A 17,500-nucleotide genomic window follows, 5' to 3' on the forward strand; every position below is an offset into this window, starting at 1 on the left:
GGGGGTTACACGAAGTACTGAACTGTAATTTTACTGTCCGTAATCCCAGTCGTAATTTAACTTTTGTTTTTGTTAAAAAAAATTTTCGCTAATGTGCAAAATAGAGATACTTCTGGAAAACGTACAGAAGTTTAACACAGTACCGTCCGAATTGAGTTCGATATCAGTTTACATCACTTTCAAGGATCAATTTATTTGCTTCGAAATGTCAAATGTGGTTTTTGTTTCTTTTAAAGGTCACATTAACAAAACCTAGAATAATTTCAACATGATTCCAATGAACTTTTGGTTCTAAGACATCTTGAAAAGTAAGTTCACCCCCACAAAAAAAATATTCCATATTAAATGCCAAGTCTGTAAGTTGAAATTGACAAAAGTATTTTGTCTCCACAATTCCTTATATGACTGTTAATATTACAGAACCTTTGTTTTTGATTCAGAACTTAATATATCCTTTTAAATCAGAAAATAAAAAGAAATGGCATTGACAAAATTGACACCCGAGATTTAATATTTGGGAGCACAGACTTTGGACAAAATAACTGCAGTCAAGCGCTTCCTATAGCCATGAATGAGCTTCCTACACCTCTCTACCGGTGGTTTGGCCCACTCTTCTTGTGCAAGTTGCTCCAGTTCTCCCAGATTTGAAAGGTGCTTTCTCCCAACTGCTGTTTTCAGATCTCCCCACAGGTGTTCAATGTGATTTAGATCTAGACTCATTGCTGGCCACTTCAGAACAGTCCAACGTTTTGTCTTGAACCATTCTTGGGTGCTTTTAGAAGTGTTTGGGGTCATTGTCCAGCTGCAAGACCCATGACCTTTGGCGGAGACCCAGTTTTCTAACACTGGGTTGAGCATTGCGCTCCAAAATACTTTGGCAATCTCCTGATTTCACCATGCCATGCACACATTCAAGGCACCCAGTGCCAGAGGCAGCACAGCAAGAGGCAGCCAAAACATCACTGAACCTCCTCCATGTTTGACTGTAGGGAAGGTGTTCTTTTCTTTGAAGGCTTCATTTTGTGTTCTGTAAACATAGAGATGATGTGCTTTACCAAGAAGCTCTAATTTGGTCTCATCTGTTCACAGGACATTCTCCCAGAAGGATTTTGGCTTGTTCAGGTATGTTTTGGACAACTCGAGTCGGGATTTCTTCCGTCTCTCAGCAGTGGGGTCCTCCTGGGTCGCCTACCATAGAACCCCCTTTCATTGAGTTGGCGACGGATGGTGCGAGTGGAAACTGTCGTACCTTGGGTCTGAAGGTCAGCTTGAATCTGTTTGGCAATTGATTGAGGTGCTTTCTCCACCATTCGATCAATCTTTTGCTGCAATCTTTGATCAAGTTTTCTCTTGTGGCCATGTCCAGGGAGGTTGGCTACAGTGCCATGGGCCCTAAACTTTCTGATAACATTGCGTACGGTGGATACAGGAACATCAAGGTCTCTGGAGATGGACTTGTAGCCTTGAGATTGTCCATGCTTGCCTACAATCATGTGTCTGACCTCCTCAGACAATTCTCTGGTTTTCTTTATTTTCTCCATTCTCATTGCAGTACACACAGGGACACAAAACAGCAGAATGACTCCTTTTCTCGATTCAAACTGGTTGAATGAGTGATTTTGTTATATTACAGGCACCTGCAACTCACCACAGGTGAGTTCAATTCCAAAGTAAAGGAGAATCACCTGCTTGAAATCTAATTATTTCTAACGACTTCTTAAAGGTGCCAATAATATTGTCTGGGCCATTTTAGGATTTCTGTATGGAATAAGCTAAGCTTTAGTATATTTTCAGCTTTTTTTTTTGTTTGGTTCCACTGCAAAACAAAGAAATACAAATGTGGATCCCAAAATATTTTTTAATTTCAACAATTTTCTGGAAGAAATGGTGCATTATTTGAAAAAAGTGCAAAGGTGCCAATATTTTTGGCCACGACTGTACTAGCCTTTCATCCATCATCGTTTCACTCTTTCATGAGCTTTTCCCATTGTTGATCGAAGAAGGCGAATGTTAAACTTTCCTGATTGGTGTTTGTGTGATTTATTTTCCACAGGTATGTGGGGGAGACAAGCCGTTCTTGGCTCCGGCAGATCTTGCCGAGCACCACCGGGTGCTTCGTCAAAAGGCCGTTGACCAGTTCCGCAGCATTAAAAAGATGGGTGGCGATGAGTTCAGTCAGCGATTCTTGGAACAGCTAAAGCGGGAGCTTGAGGAGATGTTCCGCAACTTTGTGAAGCACAACGATGGCAAGAATATCTTCCATACTGCGCGGACACCGGCCACACTGTTTGTCGTAATGCTCATCTTCTATGTGCTCTCGGGAATTACAGGCTTCATTGGTTTGGAGCCTGCTGCGTCTGTGTGCAACCTCGTCGTGGGTCTGGCTCTGCTTGCCCTTTGTGCCTGGGCCTATGTCCGATACTCGGGCTCCTTGCGGGAGGTTGGTGTTGGCATTGACTGCATGGCTGGGATCATCTGGAATCAGGTGGGTTGAGTATGTTTACTTTTTCTGTTCTTGGTGTACATTGTTTTTCGACATGCTGTTTTAATATTTTTTTTCCTGAAATTTCATCATGTCCTCAGCGTTAGAAATAGCTATGGCCATACATTCCATATTCCAGAGTTGTCTTTCATTACTCACGCCACGGCCATAGGCCAAGCAAGCGAGTATTGCAATTATCCTGTCTTTTGTTACCTCCACCACCGAGGGTGGATGGAGATTACGTTTTCACCCTTATTTGTATATCTGTCTGAGAGAAGGATATCTTAAAAATGTATGGATGGTTTCGGACGAAACTTGGTGGATAGGTTGGGTGTGTGACAAGGATGAATTGATTAGATTTTGGTTATAGGCTATGAGCCAGACCCCCCAAATTGACCGGTCGGTACCATACAAATGGAGTAAGGCTCATTGTGATTTTTAGCAAGATATATGTCCCTAGATATGAAAAAAAAGTGATAGCGGTGTATAACTCTCGGCCATCTCTGTGTTATCACCCGAAATATTATTATACGCCTGCTTCGCTTCGCCAAAAAATGTGATATTTGCTAAAATTGGAATAAATATGTTTTTAAGGACGACAGAGTGCCGAGATCGAGATCGAGATCGTATTTGTTCGAGAGATCATGATAAACCTAGAGTGTGGAGCAAGTTTGCATGCATTGTGAAATATAATGTAGCTGATGTTACAAACCTACTTTAGGATACTAGCTAATACCAAAAATTACACTGAGATACCAAAAGTAGTAGACGAATAAACCTAAAATGTTCAAAAGCTATGTTTCGTTCCAAAATATCAAAATTAGGGGGTATGGTTGAACATATTTTGAACTTTGCCAAAATATGTGCCCCAAACAACCACCATATTACAAAGTAATGATATATTCCAATGCAGTGGTTCCTTGCGAAGATTTTGAGGGGTCAAATGTTACTCTGGGAGTTTTCATTTTTGAAATATTGACAAAAATGTACAATGTACAATGTACAATGTACAATGTACAATGTACAATGTGAATTCTGAACTCGAAGCGATTTCGACCACTTTTTCACTAGATTTAACATTTTTTGTCATTATATCAATATTTTGATAAATAACCCCCACAAATGTTCTATATTTCTATTACTATATTAGTTGGCATCCAGTATGCAAATTATTGGCACTCTGTGGTCCTTAAAAACATATTTATTCCAATTTTAGCAAATATCACATTTTTTGGCGAAGCGAAGCAGGCGTATAATAATATTTCGGGTGATAACACAGAGATGGCCGAGAGTTATACACTGCTATCACTTTTTTTTCATATCTAGGGACATATATCTTGCTAAAAATCACAATGAGCCTTACTCCATCTGTATGGTACCGACCAACCCCCTTGGCTCATAGCCTATAATAATATTTCGGGTGATAGCACTGAGATGGCCGAGAGTTATACACTGCTATCACTTTTTTTTCATATCTAGGGACATATATCTTGCTAAAAATCACAATGAGCCTTACTCCATCTGTATGGTACCGACCAACCCCCTTGGCTCATAGCCTATTAAGGGTGTAGTACTGGTAAACAGGAATTTTTTTTTTTTTTTAAGCTGAACAGTTTCCTTATAGTCTTATAAACAAGAACCATGCTATTAGAGGTCATAGAAGTACCCCTAATTATTGTTATCTTTACACGCAATTTACAAGAAATATAATATTTTGCATGAAATTTGTTATAACTTTAAATTTGCATCATTCTTTTGGGCTGAAATTTGGACAGGATATTCAGAATATCACTTCCTTTAAAATGATGAAGGCTTTTGTTTATAGGAGTAGCCATTGTGGATTTATTGAAGGACAACCAAGTTTTATCTGGTAATTGGCATAATTAGCTAATTAGTGAACATTTGACATAATTTCACAAAATCCTCTCATCAGGTAGTAGAGTAACACATGTATAATACATGTACCAAGTTTTGTGTGAAAAGAATGATAGGTGACAAAGAATATAGAAGTAGAAATGTGTTCTTTGTTTTTCCTTGTTTTTTATTGACGGTCTAATTTATGCAAATTATATGCATGTAATATGACAAAGAAGCGTTGAAACTGGTCTGAGTTAAAGCCAAGATTATATCTTTCAAGAAAAACTGAAAATTAGATATTAACTTGACTTGGTTTTTGTGTAAAGGCCTCTCAAAGGTACCTATGTAGTTTTCTCAATTTTTCACCAGTACTACACCCTTAAGATCTGGATCTGGATATGGATATGAGAAATTTTGAAGTGATTCTTCACTACTGAGAGATAGGGCCATAAACGATATGCAGGGTGTCCAATACGTTGATAACTCCCTTTTGTTGCTGAGCTGTAGATCGTGGAATATTTGAGGAAAACGCACGTTTCTGGTGTCAAAATTTAGCTTAGGGATCAGAATAGAGATGCCTGGTAACCCCGTGCATTTTATATTCAGTCCCTCACATTTTAGGTAAGCCTAAGTATTGGAACAGATTAACCTAAAGTAAGTTAAAGTAGTTTAATAGTTAGTAATTGTTTGCTTTAAATTCCTTTCATGCAATAACTGCATCGAGCCTGTGACCCATCGACATCACCAAACTCCTGGTATCTTCCTTTGCGATGCTTTGGCAAGGCTTTCCTGCAGCCATTTTCAGTTGTTTTGTTTTGGGGGGGTTTGTGACTTTAGTTTCCTCCTCAACAAATGAAATACATGCTCCATTGGATTGAAATCAAGAGATTGACTTGGCCAGTCTAAAACATTCCACTTCCCCCCCCTGATGAATTCCTTGGTTGGATTGGCACTGGGTCATTGCCTTGCTGCATGGTGAGGTGCCGCCCAATGGGTTTGGAGGCATTTTCTTGTACATTGGCAGACAAAATGTTCCTGTCCCCATCAGAATTCATTCTCCTGCTGCCATCATTAGTTACATCATCAATAAAGATGAGTGAGCCAGTTCCAGAGGCAACCATACAAGCTTGAGCCATGACACAACCTCCACCATGCTTCACATATGATGTAGGATGCTTTGGATCATATGCAGTTCCTTGCTTTCTCTCCATACTTTCACCTTTCCCTTGCTTTGGTAAAGGTTTGTCTTGGTCTCATCAGTTCATAAAACTTTGTTCCAGAACTCAACTCACTCACCTCTTTACTTCTTGGCAAATTCTAATCTAGCGTTTCTATTTTTGGTGCTGATGAGAGGTTTGCATCTTGCGATGTAGCCTTTAATTCTGCTTACGAAGTGTCTTGCGAACAGTGGATTGTGACACTTTCACCCCTGCACTCTGGAGGTTGTTGATGTAACTGACAGTTGTTTAGCACTTTTATTCACAGATCTGATGTTGTTTGTCATCAACTGCAGTTGTTTTCCATTGCTGACCTGCCCATTGTCTGTTGCCAAGTACACTAGTGGTTTTTTTTTCTTTTTCAAGGTATTCCTAATTGTTGTATTTGGTATGCCCAATATTTGTGTGATCGTTCCAAATGAATTATTCTGTTCTTTCAGCTTCCAAATTGCTTGCTTTTCTTTAATAGACAGTTCTCTGGTCTTCATGTTGGTTTATACCTCCAGACTCCAAAGGCAAAAGCAAAGGCTAAAACCATGACTCGACATTCACAGCTCTTGTGTGTGAACAATCGATGCAACAAAAAACACCTGAGCAATAAGAAATGCCTGCCAGTTCCATTACTTGTGCTTTCCTGAAATGGCATGGGGGAGGAAAAAGTGCTATTGTTCTCCAATAGTAAAATATATATATGCATAGAAATACCAAGAAATGAAATCGGAGCTTCTGTGCTCTTGCCTCATATTCACCTTCTGATCGCAAATTAAAATTTCTCGAGTATATAACAATATTAAATTTAACTTCACTGTTCCAATACTTATGGATGGCGATTTATATATATATATATATATATATATATATATATACATATACAGTCATGTGAAAAAGTAAGTACACCCCATGTAAAGTTTTGACTTTTTCAACATACAGCTATTTTGATTTTCATTTCAACAATATTGATAGATAAAGGTGATATAATATAACAAATATCATGAAACATTTACATTTTGTAGTCCATTGTATAATTTAAATAAACATAAATGCAAATTTCACATGTGGAAAAAGTAAGTACACCCCCACATTTATCACTACTTCAAATACCTAAAATTAGTATCAGGTGCACCAGCTCAGGTGCAAATGATTAGAACATCGTTAGAGAGGATCTTGGAGGAACCCGTCTTATTTAAACCTCAGACATTTAGTTTGGTTTGCTCTTTGTTGTTGAAGTGTGTGGCATCACCATGCCTAGATCAAAAGAGCTCTCTGAGGCCTTCAGAAAGAAGGTTATAGATGCCTACGAGTCTGGGAAGGGATTTAAAAAGATCTCCAAACAATTTGAAATCAATCATTTGACTGTCCGGAAGATCATCTACAAGTGAAGAAGATTCCAAACAACTGCCAACTTGTTCAGGGCAGGCCACCCCAGCAAGTTCAGCCCGAGAGCAGACCGCAATATGCTGAAAGAAGTCTCTAAGAACCCCAGAGTGTCATCACGGGACCTACATGTAGCTCTTGCCACTGTTGATGTCAAAGTGCATGAGTCTACCATGAGAAAGAGGCTGCACAAATTTGATCTACATGGGAGGTGTGCCAGGAGGAAACCTTTGCTGTCCAGAAAGAACATCAGGGCAAGACTAAAGTTTGCCAATGAACACCTAGGCAAAGACTATCACTTCTGGAACAATGTGCTCTGGACAGACGAGTCAAAGGTAGGGCTATTTGGCCACAGTACCAGAAGACATGTTTGGCGAAAACCAAAGACAGCATTTTGAGCACAAGAACCTGATACCAACTGTAAAGCATAGTGGTGGAAATATTATGGTTTGGGGCAGCTTTGCTGCATCAGGGCCTGGGCAGCTCACCATCATAGAATCCACTATGAATTCTTCATTGTACCAGAGGGTGCCTGAGGATAATGTGAGGCCATCTGTCGGAAAGTTGAAGCTCAACCGAAGGTGGACCTTGCAACATGACAATGACCCTAAACATACCAGTAAATCCACCAAGGAATGGCTGAAAATAAAGAAATGGAGGGTTCTGGAATGGCCAAGTCAAAGCCCAGATCTAAATTCCATCGAGATGTTGTGGGGGGATTTGAAACGAGCTGTGCATGCAAGAAACCCCTCAAACATCGCACAGCTGAAAGAATTCTGCATGGAGGAGTGGGCAAAAATTTCTCCCAGTCTATGTCAGAGACTGGTAGACAGTTATAAGAAATGCCTACTTGAGGTTGTTTCTGCCAAAGAGGGCAATAACACCTATTAGATCCAAGGGTGTACTTACTTTTTCCACATGCGAAATTTGCATTTATGTTTATTTAAATTATACAATGGACTACAAAATGTAAATGTTTCATGATGCCACTGTTCAGAAAGGAGAGATTAATTATATTTTGCTATTCTGACATTGGTAGTATTATTTGAGCATTAAAAATTAATTTTACATCTAAAGAGATACTTCCACTGGAAGCTGGGCTCTCATATTTATTGAAGGCTTTGTAATAGTTAACTGGTATTTTAAAGCACCTGCCCTACCACTGTACAACTGGCCATGATCTTGGGGACTGAGTATCCCCTTTCCTGTCTTTGTATACAAGAGCAGGGTGGGCCTGTTTAGCATTCCCATCTAAGCAGTTAGCTCACGATGATGGAGCCTCGGATAAAAATCCCACTTGTTATGTATTGTTGTTCTGTCCATCGTCTCGTCATGTCCTCATTCGGTGGGCCTGTTTTGCATTCCCATCTGGATTCCTGATGCATGACACGGGAATCCCAGTTACCATATTTGTTTGCCCATCGTCTCTTAATGGCCCTGCGTGTAAAAGTACACCCAAGTCTGCTGATGACCTTTTCTCGTATGTGATTGAAGTACAAGCTTTTCTTTGAGAATTTGTCAACAGAAGAGAAAATTTGTTCTTGGTTTTCCACAGACACCGGATTCTCTGATGTTTGCTATGTTGGCCGAACTGTGCCGGTATGTTTTATTGATGAGACCTTTTGGGGCCCGAGACTCATTGTGCTGCCTCCTGATCCTCAGATTCTGAGCCCACTTTCTGCTAAACTTGTGGGCCCTGTAGCCTTAAATGCTGCTCTGCTATCTCCTGCAACAAACACTCATCAAGCCAAGAAGACAAACTGAAAACGATGGTGTACGAAGCAGCCTGGGGTCATGCCCCAATGGAATCTTCCTTTCCAGCAAGCAATGTGTTTGTCATGTTTCGGGACTTTTCCTACTAGTGTTGCTTGGAAAATGTTTCCAGGTTTCACGAGGAGCTTTCGCGACTGTAAAACTGATCATGTTTTGTTTTTGCGAATTCTGAAGAAGGAAACATCAACCTTTGCAATGCTAGATCTCATTGTTCACCGACCTTTGGTTCATGCAACTACATTTCTATTTCTTCTGCACCTGTAAATGCCCCTTTTGAGATTCCTGACCAAGCTGACCACTTACTCTTCCTATCTTGCCAGATGGAGTCGTGGCGGGTGCAATTATATATATATATATATATATATATATATATATATATATATATATATATATATATATATATATATATATCCCCAGTTTCCACCTCGGTTAAGGAACACGATGCTAATCCTCCGAGTCCACAGGTTTCACTAATGCGTCTTACAGGCTTCCTTTTCAATAGGGAGGGAATGGAGAAACACCATTTACCCTTAAAAAAAAATATTATTCCTAGCGAATGTCACAGCCATGTTTGGTGTTCATTTCGAGTGATTTGTGCAATCGTTGAGTGTTTTAGTTGAGTCTGATTTATATTGAATCAGGGAGCCAAGCCTGTGAATCATCTACTGCCATTGTGCTTCACTATGTGCAACCATCTTATTTCCATTATACCAGGTGATAGAATCTGAAAGGAAAATAGTTGATCTTCTGCCATGCTATTCCTAATGAACTCTTGTTGTCTCCCACTTCCCCTTCTTCTTTGGTTTCCCCCTTTTTTTTCCTTTAACTATTTTTGCATTGTTTTGCCTGCCCTTGCATTTTCTTTTGGCCCTTCCTTCCCTTCTGCCCTCGCCCCTCACTCCCCCTCTCCCTGCCAACCGTTGTTTGCACTTTTTATTAAATTTGTGGCATTCCATCAAAATCCTTCCATGTTAATGTAAACTCCATCCTTCCTATTTTGTGTATCTTTTTTCCATGGCACTCCTCTGGTTCTCCATCATCCTTCCTGCCTTTTGTTGCTGTCATCATCACCGTTGTTTGTACCAGGTTTTGGAACCCACAGTTGGCCGCTTGCTCTGGGGCCGCGTCCGCCAGTCCCTTTCTATATCCGCGGCATCTTGGAAGAATCGTCAGAAAAACCAGTGCGGGTTGGTGAAGCAGCTTGCCCACGTTCCTAAATTGAAGGCCGTTTAGCCCACACACACACACACACACAAGCTCGTGCAAACTCCCCACACTTCTTTCTCTTTTTTTTCTTCTTTTTTTCTGAAGCACGTCGTACCTCCGCCATCTTGGTGACTACCGTCGTACTGCAATTTGGCTGTGCCCTGCACTGTGATGCTTGAAGTTGTTTTGCTTGCACAAAACCTGCTTTACCTGGCTTGGGAAATGAGACCGATAACACGGTGTGTGCTGGTTGCCAGGGAGCACTGGATTTATCTCTTCTGGGGGAGTGAGAGAGGAGGAGGGGGGGGGGGGGGCACGTTTCACTTGCGGATGTTGTTGGTCGCAACGTCGCTTCTCTCCAACGGTGTATGAAAAACACCGAGTGTATTCATTCCTTCAAATTACATACTCCAATTAACCTAATGGTTACAATTTACCTGTAAATTGCATAATGTTAGCCTTTCATGTCATGGAACATTCCAGCGAAAATCGTCAGTACTTTGAGAACCAATTGGCGTGAGCGAGCGCATTAGAATGTAATTCCGCATCGAACACTAATCCTTTGCTTGGATTTGCAATTACGGTTTATATTGCACAATCATTATGGAATTTGGTTGTACCAAAGGAATCAAAATCAAGACCTTTGTCTAGGCACACGTGGGGTGGACGAGCAGCCCAAGTGGGGTGGTCGACTTGTGCTGAGCCCAAAGAGGATGTGGCCACCTGGCAGTTCTGTTCGTACCTGTTCGTATCAATTCCATTGCGGTTGGACTTGCCAGTGGAAAGATTTCAAATGTTCCAAGAGCTGAATGCATTTGTGAAGTGTTGGTGGGGTTTGTGAGCCCTGGGGGACCTTGCATGGCTTTTGTAGGGAGCAGTTCAGTGTGGCAACAGTGGAGACTGAACAACAGTGTTGCTGGGAACAGATAAATTGAGTCTTACCCCCTCCTACCCCCACCTCTGGTCTTTAATCCCCTGCCCCACTTCCAAACCCAAAACAAGTAGTTTGAGAAAAAAAACAAATTCCAATTTTTTTTGTTGATTTTCTTCTTTTAGGTTACACCACAGAAATATTTCCATGTATATAAAGTACTTGTAAAATGCTTTTTTTCTTTTCTAAAATACTGTAAAGGTCCATTTCCGTTTCCTTCGATCCGTGAGACACACCTTGTGCTTCCGGTTTTATTGGCATTATGTTCAGTCTGGTTTTTGAAGTCTGAAATGTTCCAACCGACGATCCTGACTTCGTGTTGCATATTTTGAGTTGCCTTTTCAACAGAATTGTGTACCTACTCACTTGTTTATTAAAATACACAATTACCATGCTTGTTCTGAATAAATTTATTTTCATTTTCTCTCATTTATTGTATTCACATTTTTACCTCTGCCGCCGGAGGTGGACGGAGGTTGTGTTTTCGGCCCTGTTTGTCTGTCTGTGAGCAGGATATCTCAAAATGTCATGGATGGATTTGGAGAACCTGGTGGACGGTTTAAGTGATTCTTGACCATTGAGAGATGGGATCAAAAACTTGTGCATGAGTTTCGACAAAACTTAGTGGAAGAGTTGGGTTGGTGACTGGAACAAGCCGATTCGATTTTGGTTCAGGTCCGAATCCAGATCTGCCCTATCGGTGGATGCAACGCGTAAACTGTTCAGCCTGACGGGGGTGTGCTCTCTACTGGGTGCCGTTCCAGGTTTTTTTTTTTTGTTTGTTTTTTTAGCAAACCTAGCCCATTGCAAGGACGACAACCTCTCAACTCGTGTTGAGGAGCTTTCCTCATACTCGACACACTCGCAGAGTATGGGTTGGCTTGGTAGTCGGGGCTGTAACTTGTAATTTGTTCAGGGTGCTGGTGATAACTTGCCTACTCGTGGTCGCAGGGCAACATGGGATATTTGAGGAATACCTACCAATGCTGATTCCCGTCTGCCCCAGCATTAGATGGTTCGTGAGGAGTCAGCGAGTTGTTCCCGGCACCCTGAACAAATTACAAATGCCTGCTCTCACTGAAAGGGGCACTGCATCAGCAGCACAGGTGCACCTCCTTGAAATTTTGCTGCCCACAGTCATGTGCTGCACACAAAAGACAAAATAATTTAGCAGGCAGGACGCCCAGCTTATCATCCTTTGGCGCTTCACAGTCGAGGTGTTTCGTCGCACTCGAACCATTTGTAGTCGCGTCTGGAATCGAACACAGCCGAGATAGCTCGGAGGTGAGTACGCTACCTCTGTGCCTGCCATCCTGTTGGACTTCATTTTATATGCTTAATCGCACAGAAAAATCATTCAAGACTTGAGCAGAAAAGGCCTCTTGCATACACTTTGCCGAAGCTACGAAACGTTCCAGCAGTCATTCAATCACCCTGCGATCCAAATTGTGCAAATGGGGAAATTGATTCATTCCAGTAAGCAGTTGTGGCTGCTGGTTGCATCATTGCTGGGAGTGATGCCGTGCCGCTGAAGGTTTGTAATTTGTTCATGATGCAGGCGATAGCTCGCCAACTCATGCCGACAGACAGATGCCCAGTTTAACCACCACTAGAGGGATGGCACACATTGAATGACCCTGCCTGTGAAACACCTGGATGACAGTTTATACCTGGGTCAAGATTCAAACCCAGGTGCGACAGCTCAAAGGTGAGTGTCCATACCTTTAGACTATCCTGTAGATCGAGCAGATAAATTACCTTCTCCATTAGGCCGTAGTATGGGAATCTGGACAAAAATTTAAACTTCACAAGAGGTAACATTCCTGTAATGAGTGTGAGTCTGTACCTGTTCAACAAATGGCAGAGTGACTTGGTTCCTCCTTATTAAAATAATGATCAACATCTCAACAGGGATCAACATCTGGCCTCCAAAGCTAGTCGCCGACTGGGCATCCTCCGTCGTGCGAAGTCCTTCCTTGGCACACCTGAGCTCCTCACCACATACAAGGCTTTCATCCGCAGCTCAATGGAATACTGCTCTCCCCTCTGGGCTGGTGCTCCTGCCTCACACCTAGCTCGTCTTCACGCTGTTGAAACCAAAGCATTCAGAATCATTGGAATCTCCCGCGATGAAGCTAACTCCAAGGGCCTCTCACTCACTCACCGCAGGCAGGTTGGTGGTCTTTCCTTCTTCTACAGACTCCTCTCTGGCCTTGCCCCCCCAGCTCTCTCTGGGCTCTGTCCCACAAATATTCCTACAGGTCGCACAAGATCTGCCTGCAACCCTCTTTTGGTTAAACTGCCAAAATCAAGACTCTCTGCTCACCTTCACTCCTTCATTCCTCTTTTCTCCCGCCTCTGGAACAAACTCCCTCACTCTCTTCAATCCCACTCCACCCTCCAAGTCTTTAAAACAGCTGTTCACCACCATCCCCCATCCAAAACCTTGATCCTTTCTACCCCCGCTAATTTCACCCCAATTCCACTTTTTGAAATACCAACTTCTGTCCTGGAAGTCCTTGGTGTCCTTGTGCTTTATACTTCTCCCTCCCCCCCCCCCCCCTTCCCATGCCTCCTCCCCCCGGGCCCTCTCCCTTCCACACATCTCCCTGCTCTCGGATGTTGTGTTTGTGTGCTTCCCCTTTTCTCCCTATCTTGTCTTCCACTCCCTCTTTTTGTGTATTTTGTTTGTCTGGTCGATTTGTTTGTGAAGTAAATGTTAGCTCTTTCACGAGCCTCGATTCAGTATACAAAACAGAAGCTCTTGGGTAATCTTGTTGATTGACACATTGGAACATCTTGGGCATGTCCCATGGAAGAATAAATAAATAAACAAGAGGGAGAATTACTTTGCAATACTGGTCCCAATTTTTTGCACAGTAAAGATCAATTAAAACCCCCGCTCTAGCGGGGAAAATGGCCTTAAAACGATCATTCATTCATTCATTCAAAGATCAATCAAAACTAAATTGGTGAAATGCCCTGAAACTCTAACTTGTTCTGTAATTTGTCATAATAAAACCTTGTACCAAGTTTCAGTTGAATATGATAAAGGGTATGGGGGAAAAAAAAAAGAGTATAAAAACCCCAGGTTGGATGGACGGACGGACAGACCGATAGCAAACCTATTGTCGCTTCTGGTGAAACCGGTAGGGGACTAACAAAGACAACCAAGTTTGAGCCTCTGACCAGAAAACTCACCTGTCTTGCATGCAGAGGATCCAAAGTGACCTGATAAGGTTGGAAGTTTTGAACAAAATGTTTGAGGCAGATCCTGATCTGCTCATTGGGAAGTTTAATGGGATTCCAAATGGGAGTCTGATCTTTTGTTTGGGTCGTTTGGCTCACTTTAACTTCTCACGGTCTCAGTTGTTTATCTTTACCTTGGTCTATTTGTGTATAAACTACCTGGAAACTGCTCATTTTGAGCTTCCTGCTCCACACATGCTTACATAATGTAGACATTGAGAACCTACCCAAATTCTCTGAGCTATTAACCTTTTCCTCCCATGACAAAGGCTCCACTATTGCCTTGATCTTTATCACATCCTCACAAAGCCATAATTGTGTTCCCAGCCTCGACCATAAGGTGTGGTCATTCTATTAATGGAGTAAAAACAAAAACAAATGTATATACGTCTGTTTCATACGCTTTCTGTTAAAACTGGAACAATCGAGAACACACTTCCAATTGTTTTGTACTTTGTTGTTGGTAGGTGCTCTCTTGTGAAACTTCTATTGGCGTCTGACTGAACCGTCACCTGTATGGCTAGACGAACACCAACCGTAAACAAAAATATATAATAGAGAACCACAAGTTATGATTCACAAGCTTCATTTAAGTCTTCGGTGGAAATAGGTTTGGTGCCAGACACCGCAATGAGGGAAACAAAAACTTTAGGAATGAGAGATTGTGAAAGAAGTCTGGAAAAAGGTAAATAATTCAGTAACCCAAGGTTGGTGTCTTGAGCTTCTGGGATATGATCACCTGCACACGAAGTGAACAGTGGGGTGAAGCAATTGGTTCACTTCTGTCTGTCTACACAAGTCGGTTTATGATCGAGGAGCAATTTAAATTAAATTGAATGTTATATTTTGAACACAAATTGGAAAACGAACCTGCCGTTGAACAGTACTTGTCTATGAATTCGTCCCGATCGTGCATGCACAGAGATATTTTTAGTCTCTACCTGTCTTACAGACAAACAAAATTGAAAATTAGTCCAAACAGGAAATATACTGTTTTTTAAGGTGTTATAAAGGACACAAACAAGCATGAAGAACTAACGTAATGTGTTAGATAAGGTGGTGTATAAGACGCTGCATCAACGGCATTAAACTTCTGGAATTTTTTTTCTACGACCTTTAAAATCTTTCTTTTATTCCAATTAAATTATATACTTGGACACTAGAACACAAATAGTATTTTTTGCACTTTCAAAACTCTTCCGTTTAGCAGTAGTTGGACAAAATATTACGGCATTTTACGTCGTCTCGACCAATCAAATTTTCCACTCGCAGATTCAAGTCTGCATGGAGTAAGGTGTTCTGTGAACTCTTCTTTCTTCTGGCTTCGTTTGTGTGGAGCTTCACTCCTGGGAATCCTACTGTGATACTTTTTAGGCAAACTGCACTGCTGCATCTCCCTATCTGTAGCATGAAGTCCTGCACTGACTGCTTACATCCATGGTGTAGCTGGCCTTTCACATGATGTCGAAGGTTGATCCTGGTCACCTTTACTTGGGGCTGCCCAGCTGCTAAGTTCTTCCCTATGGAACTCGATGTAGTCGTCTGTCACCAAAACCATCACCAGGGATGCCATGTGTTCAGCCGACAACCTCCTTGACTTCATAAAAATCTGAAATCACTCACGACATCTGATCGTTAACTTGTGATTTATCGGCCTATATTACCTACTTGCCAGTTTACCATTCCGCCGACTAGGAATTGGTTAACTGGCGGAAGTGGTGAAAAGCCAAACATTTACTTGTCCATAAGCCATTAAAAAGAAAACCAATCACCTTCAATGGTGGGTCTATAATCTATGTTTTAATACGGTCAATACTATCACTAACACCAAAAGGCTCGATTCACATTATACGATTTTTGATTCTTAATTTAAAAAAGAAAAAGGTACAAAAAATACATTTGATTGGATGAGGCAATGACAACCTCATATTTTCACAGTCGTAGTGAAAGAAGGTCCCTCTCCCAGTAAGCAATTTGATGCAAAAGTAAGGGTTGTTTTCTTTCCCAGCAGAGCTATTAAAGGGGAGCTAGAGCCATCCGATGCCTCCATCCGGAGCCAGGGAGGCTGGCAGGCTCACCCCTCCGACTGCGCTGACGGAGTTCCATGAGTACGGCCTGGCGGTATACCTCGTAGCGTCGTACAACCAGCTCCAGCTCTTTCATGAAGAGCATCTTGAGCATGGCCTGGTAGGTATCCAGTGCAGTCATTTGGAAAAGGCTCCATTTCAGGATGTGGTCATACCTGAGAGAAAACAAGCAGTCATTATTTACTTGTATTATTCCATATTATTCAGTTGTAAAACCACAGTGCTTTCAGAAAGTATTAAAATTATTATATTCGTCAATCAGTGTTCAACCCCCCCCCCCCCAATCCCCCCCACCTCCCCCCCTCTCACCTTCCAAGATAATACAATAACTTTTGGTGGTGATCAGCGCTTTGACTCTATTGACTCTTCTGGGATACATCTATCAGCTTTGCACATCTGAATTTGGGGAGTTTCTCCCATTCTTCCTTGCAGATTTGAACAAACTCTGTCAAGTTGGATTGGGGGCATCGGTGAACAGCAATCTTCACGTCTTTCCACAGATTCTCAATGGGATTCAGGTCTGGGATTTGGCTGGACCACTCAAGGACTTTCACGTTCTTGTTCTGAAGCCATTCCAGTGTTGCTTTGGCTGTATGCTTGGGGTCATTGTCCTGTTGGGATGTAAATCTTTGCCGCAGTCTGAGGTATTGTACTCTTTCCTGTGCTTGGTGCTGGTGCTGGTGCTGGTGGTGTCTTTGGTGCTGTCTCCCTCGCGGTCCCCCTGTGCTGTCTTTCCCTTGTGATCCCCCTGTGCTGTCTTTCCCTCGCGGTCCCCCTGTGCTGTCTTTCCCTCACGGTCCCCCTGTGCTGTCTTTCCCTCGCGGTCCCCCTGTGCTGTCTTTCCCTCGCGGTCCCCCTGTGCTGTCTTTCCCTCGCGGTCCCCCTGTACTGTCTTTCCCTCGCGGTCCCCCTGTACTGTCTTTCCCTCACGGTCCCCCTGTACTGTCTTTCCCTCGTGGTCCCCCTGTACTGTCTCCCTCGCGGTCCCCCTGTACTGTCTTTCCCTTGTGGTCCCCCTGTGCTGTCTTTCCCTCGTGGTCCCCCTGTGCTGTCTTTCCCTCGTGGTCCCCGTGTGCTGTCTTTCCCTCGTGGTCCCCGTGTGCTGTCTTTCCCTCGTGGTCCCCCTGTGCTGTCTTTCCCTCGCGGTCCCCCTGTGCTGTCTTTCCCTCGCGGTCCCCCTGTGCTGTCTCCCTCGTGGTCCCCCTGTGCTGTCTTTCCCTCGCCATTCCGCCATTCCGCCGTCAGCTCTTTCACGAGCCTCGATTCAGTATACAAAAAAAACAAAAAGCAACAACTCTGCAGCAGATTCTCCTCAAGAATTTGC

At 42.5% G+C, this 17,500-nt stretch overlaps 2 protein-coding genes across 4 annotated transcripts in view; one reads left to right on the top strand and one right to left on the bottom strand.

Annotated features, from left to right (window-relative positions):
* ATL2 (atlastin GTPase 2) overlaps positions 1-11,269 on the top strand; it is a 91,812-nt gene extending 80,543 nt beyond the window's left edge. For 2 of the 3 annotated variants that reach the window (XM_078784225.1, XM_078784223.1), the window contains 2 exons: positions 2,054-2,485; positions 9,790-11,269. In XM_078784225.1, coding sequence (XP_078640351.1) covers positions 2,054-2,485; positions 9,790-9,936 — 579 coding nt within the window. In that variant the 3' untranslated portion in view covers positions 9,937-11,269. Of the gene's footprint in view, positions 1-2,053; positions 2,486-8,592 lie in introns of all 3 variants that reach the window. The other variant, XM_078784224.1, reaches the window with a different exon arrangement.
* A 4,598-nt stretch (positions 11,270-15,867) lies between these two features.
* The window catches only part of LOC137435786 (protein salvador homolog 1), a 69,939-nt gene continuing 68,306 nt past the window's right edge, over positions 15,868-17,500 (bottom strand). Inside the window, exon 4 of the mRNA XM_078784226.1 lies at positions 15,868-16,331. Coding sequence (XP_078640352.1) covers positions 16,106-16,331 — 226 coding nt within the window. The 3' untranslated portion in view covers positions 15,868-16,105. The remainder of the gene's footprint in view (positions 16,332-17,500) is intronic.

Source organism: Myxine glutinosa, chromosome 9, assembly GCF_964187855.1.
Source record: "Myxine glutinosa chromosome 9, kmMyxGlut1.1, whole genome shotgun sequence".
Lineage (NCBI taxonomy): Eukaryota > Metazoa > Chordata > Myxini > Myxiniformes > Myxinidae > Myxine > Myxine glutinosa.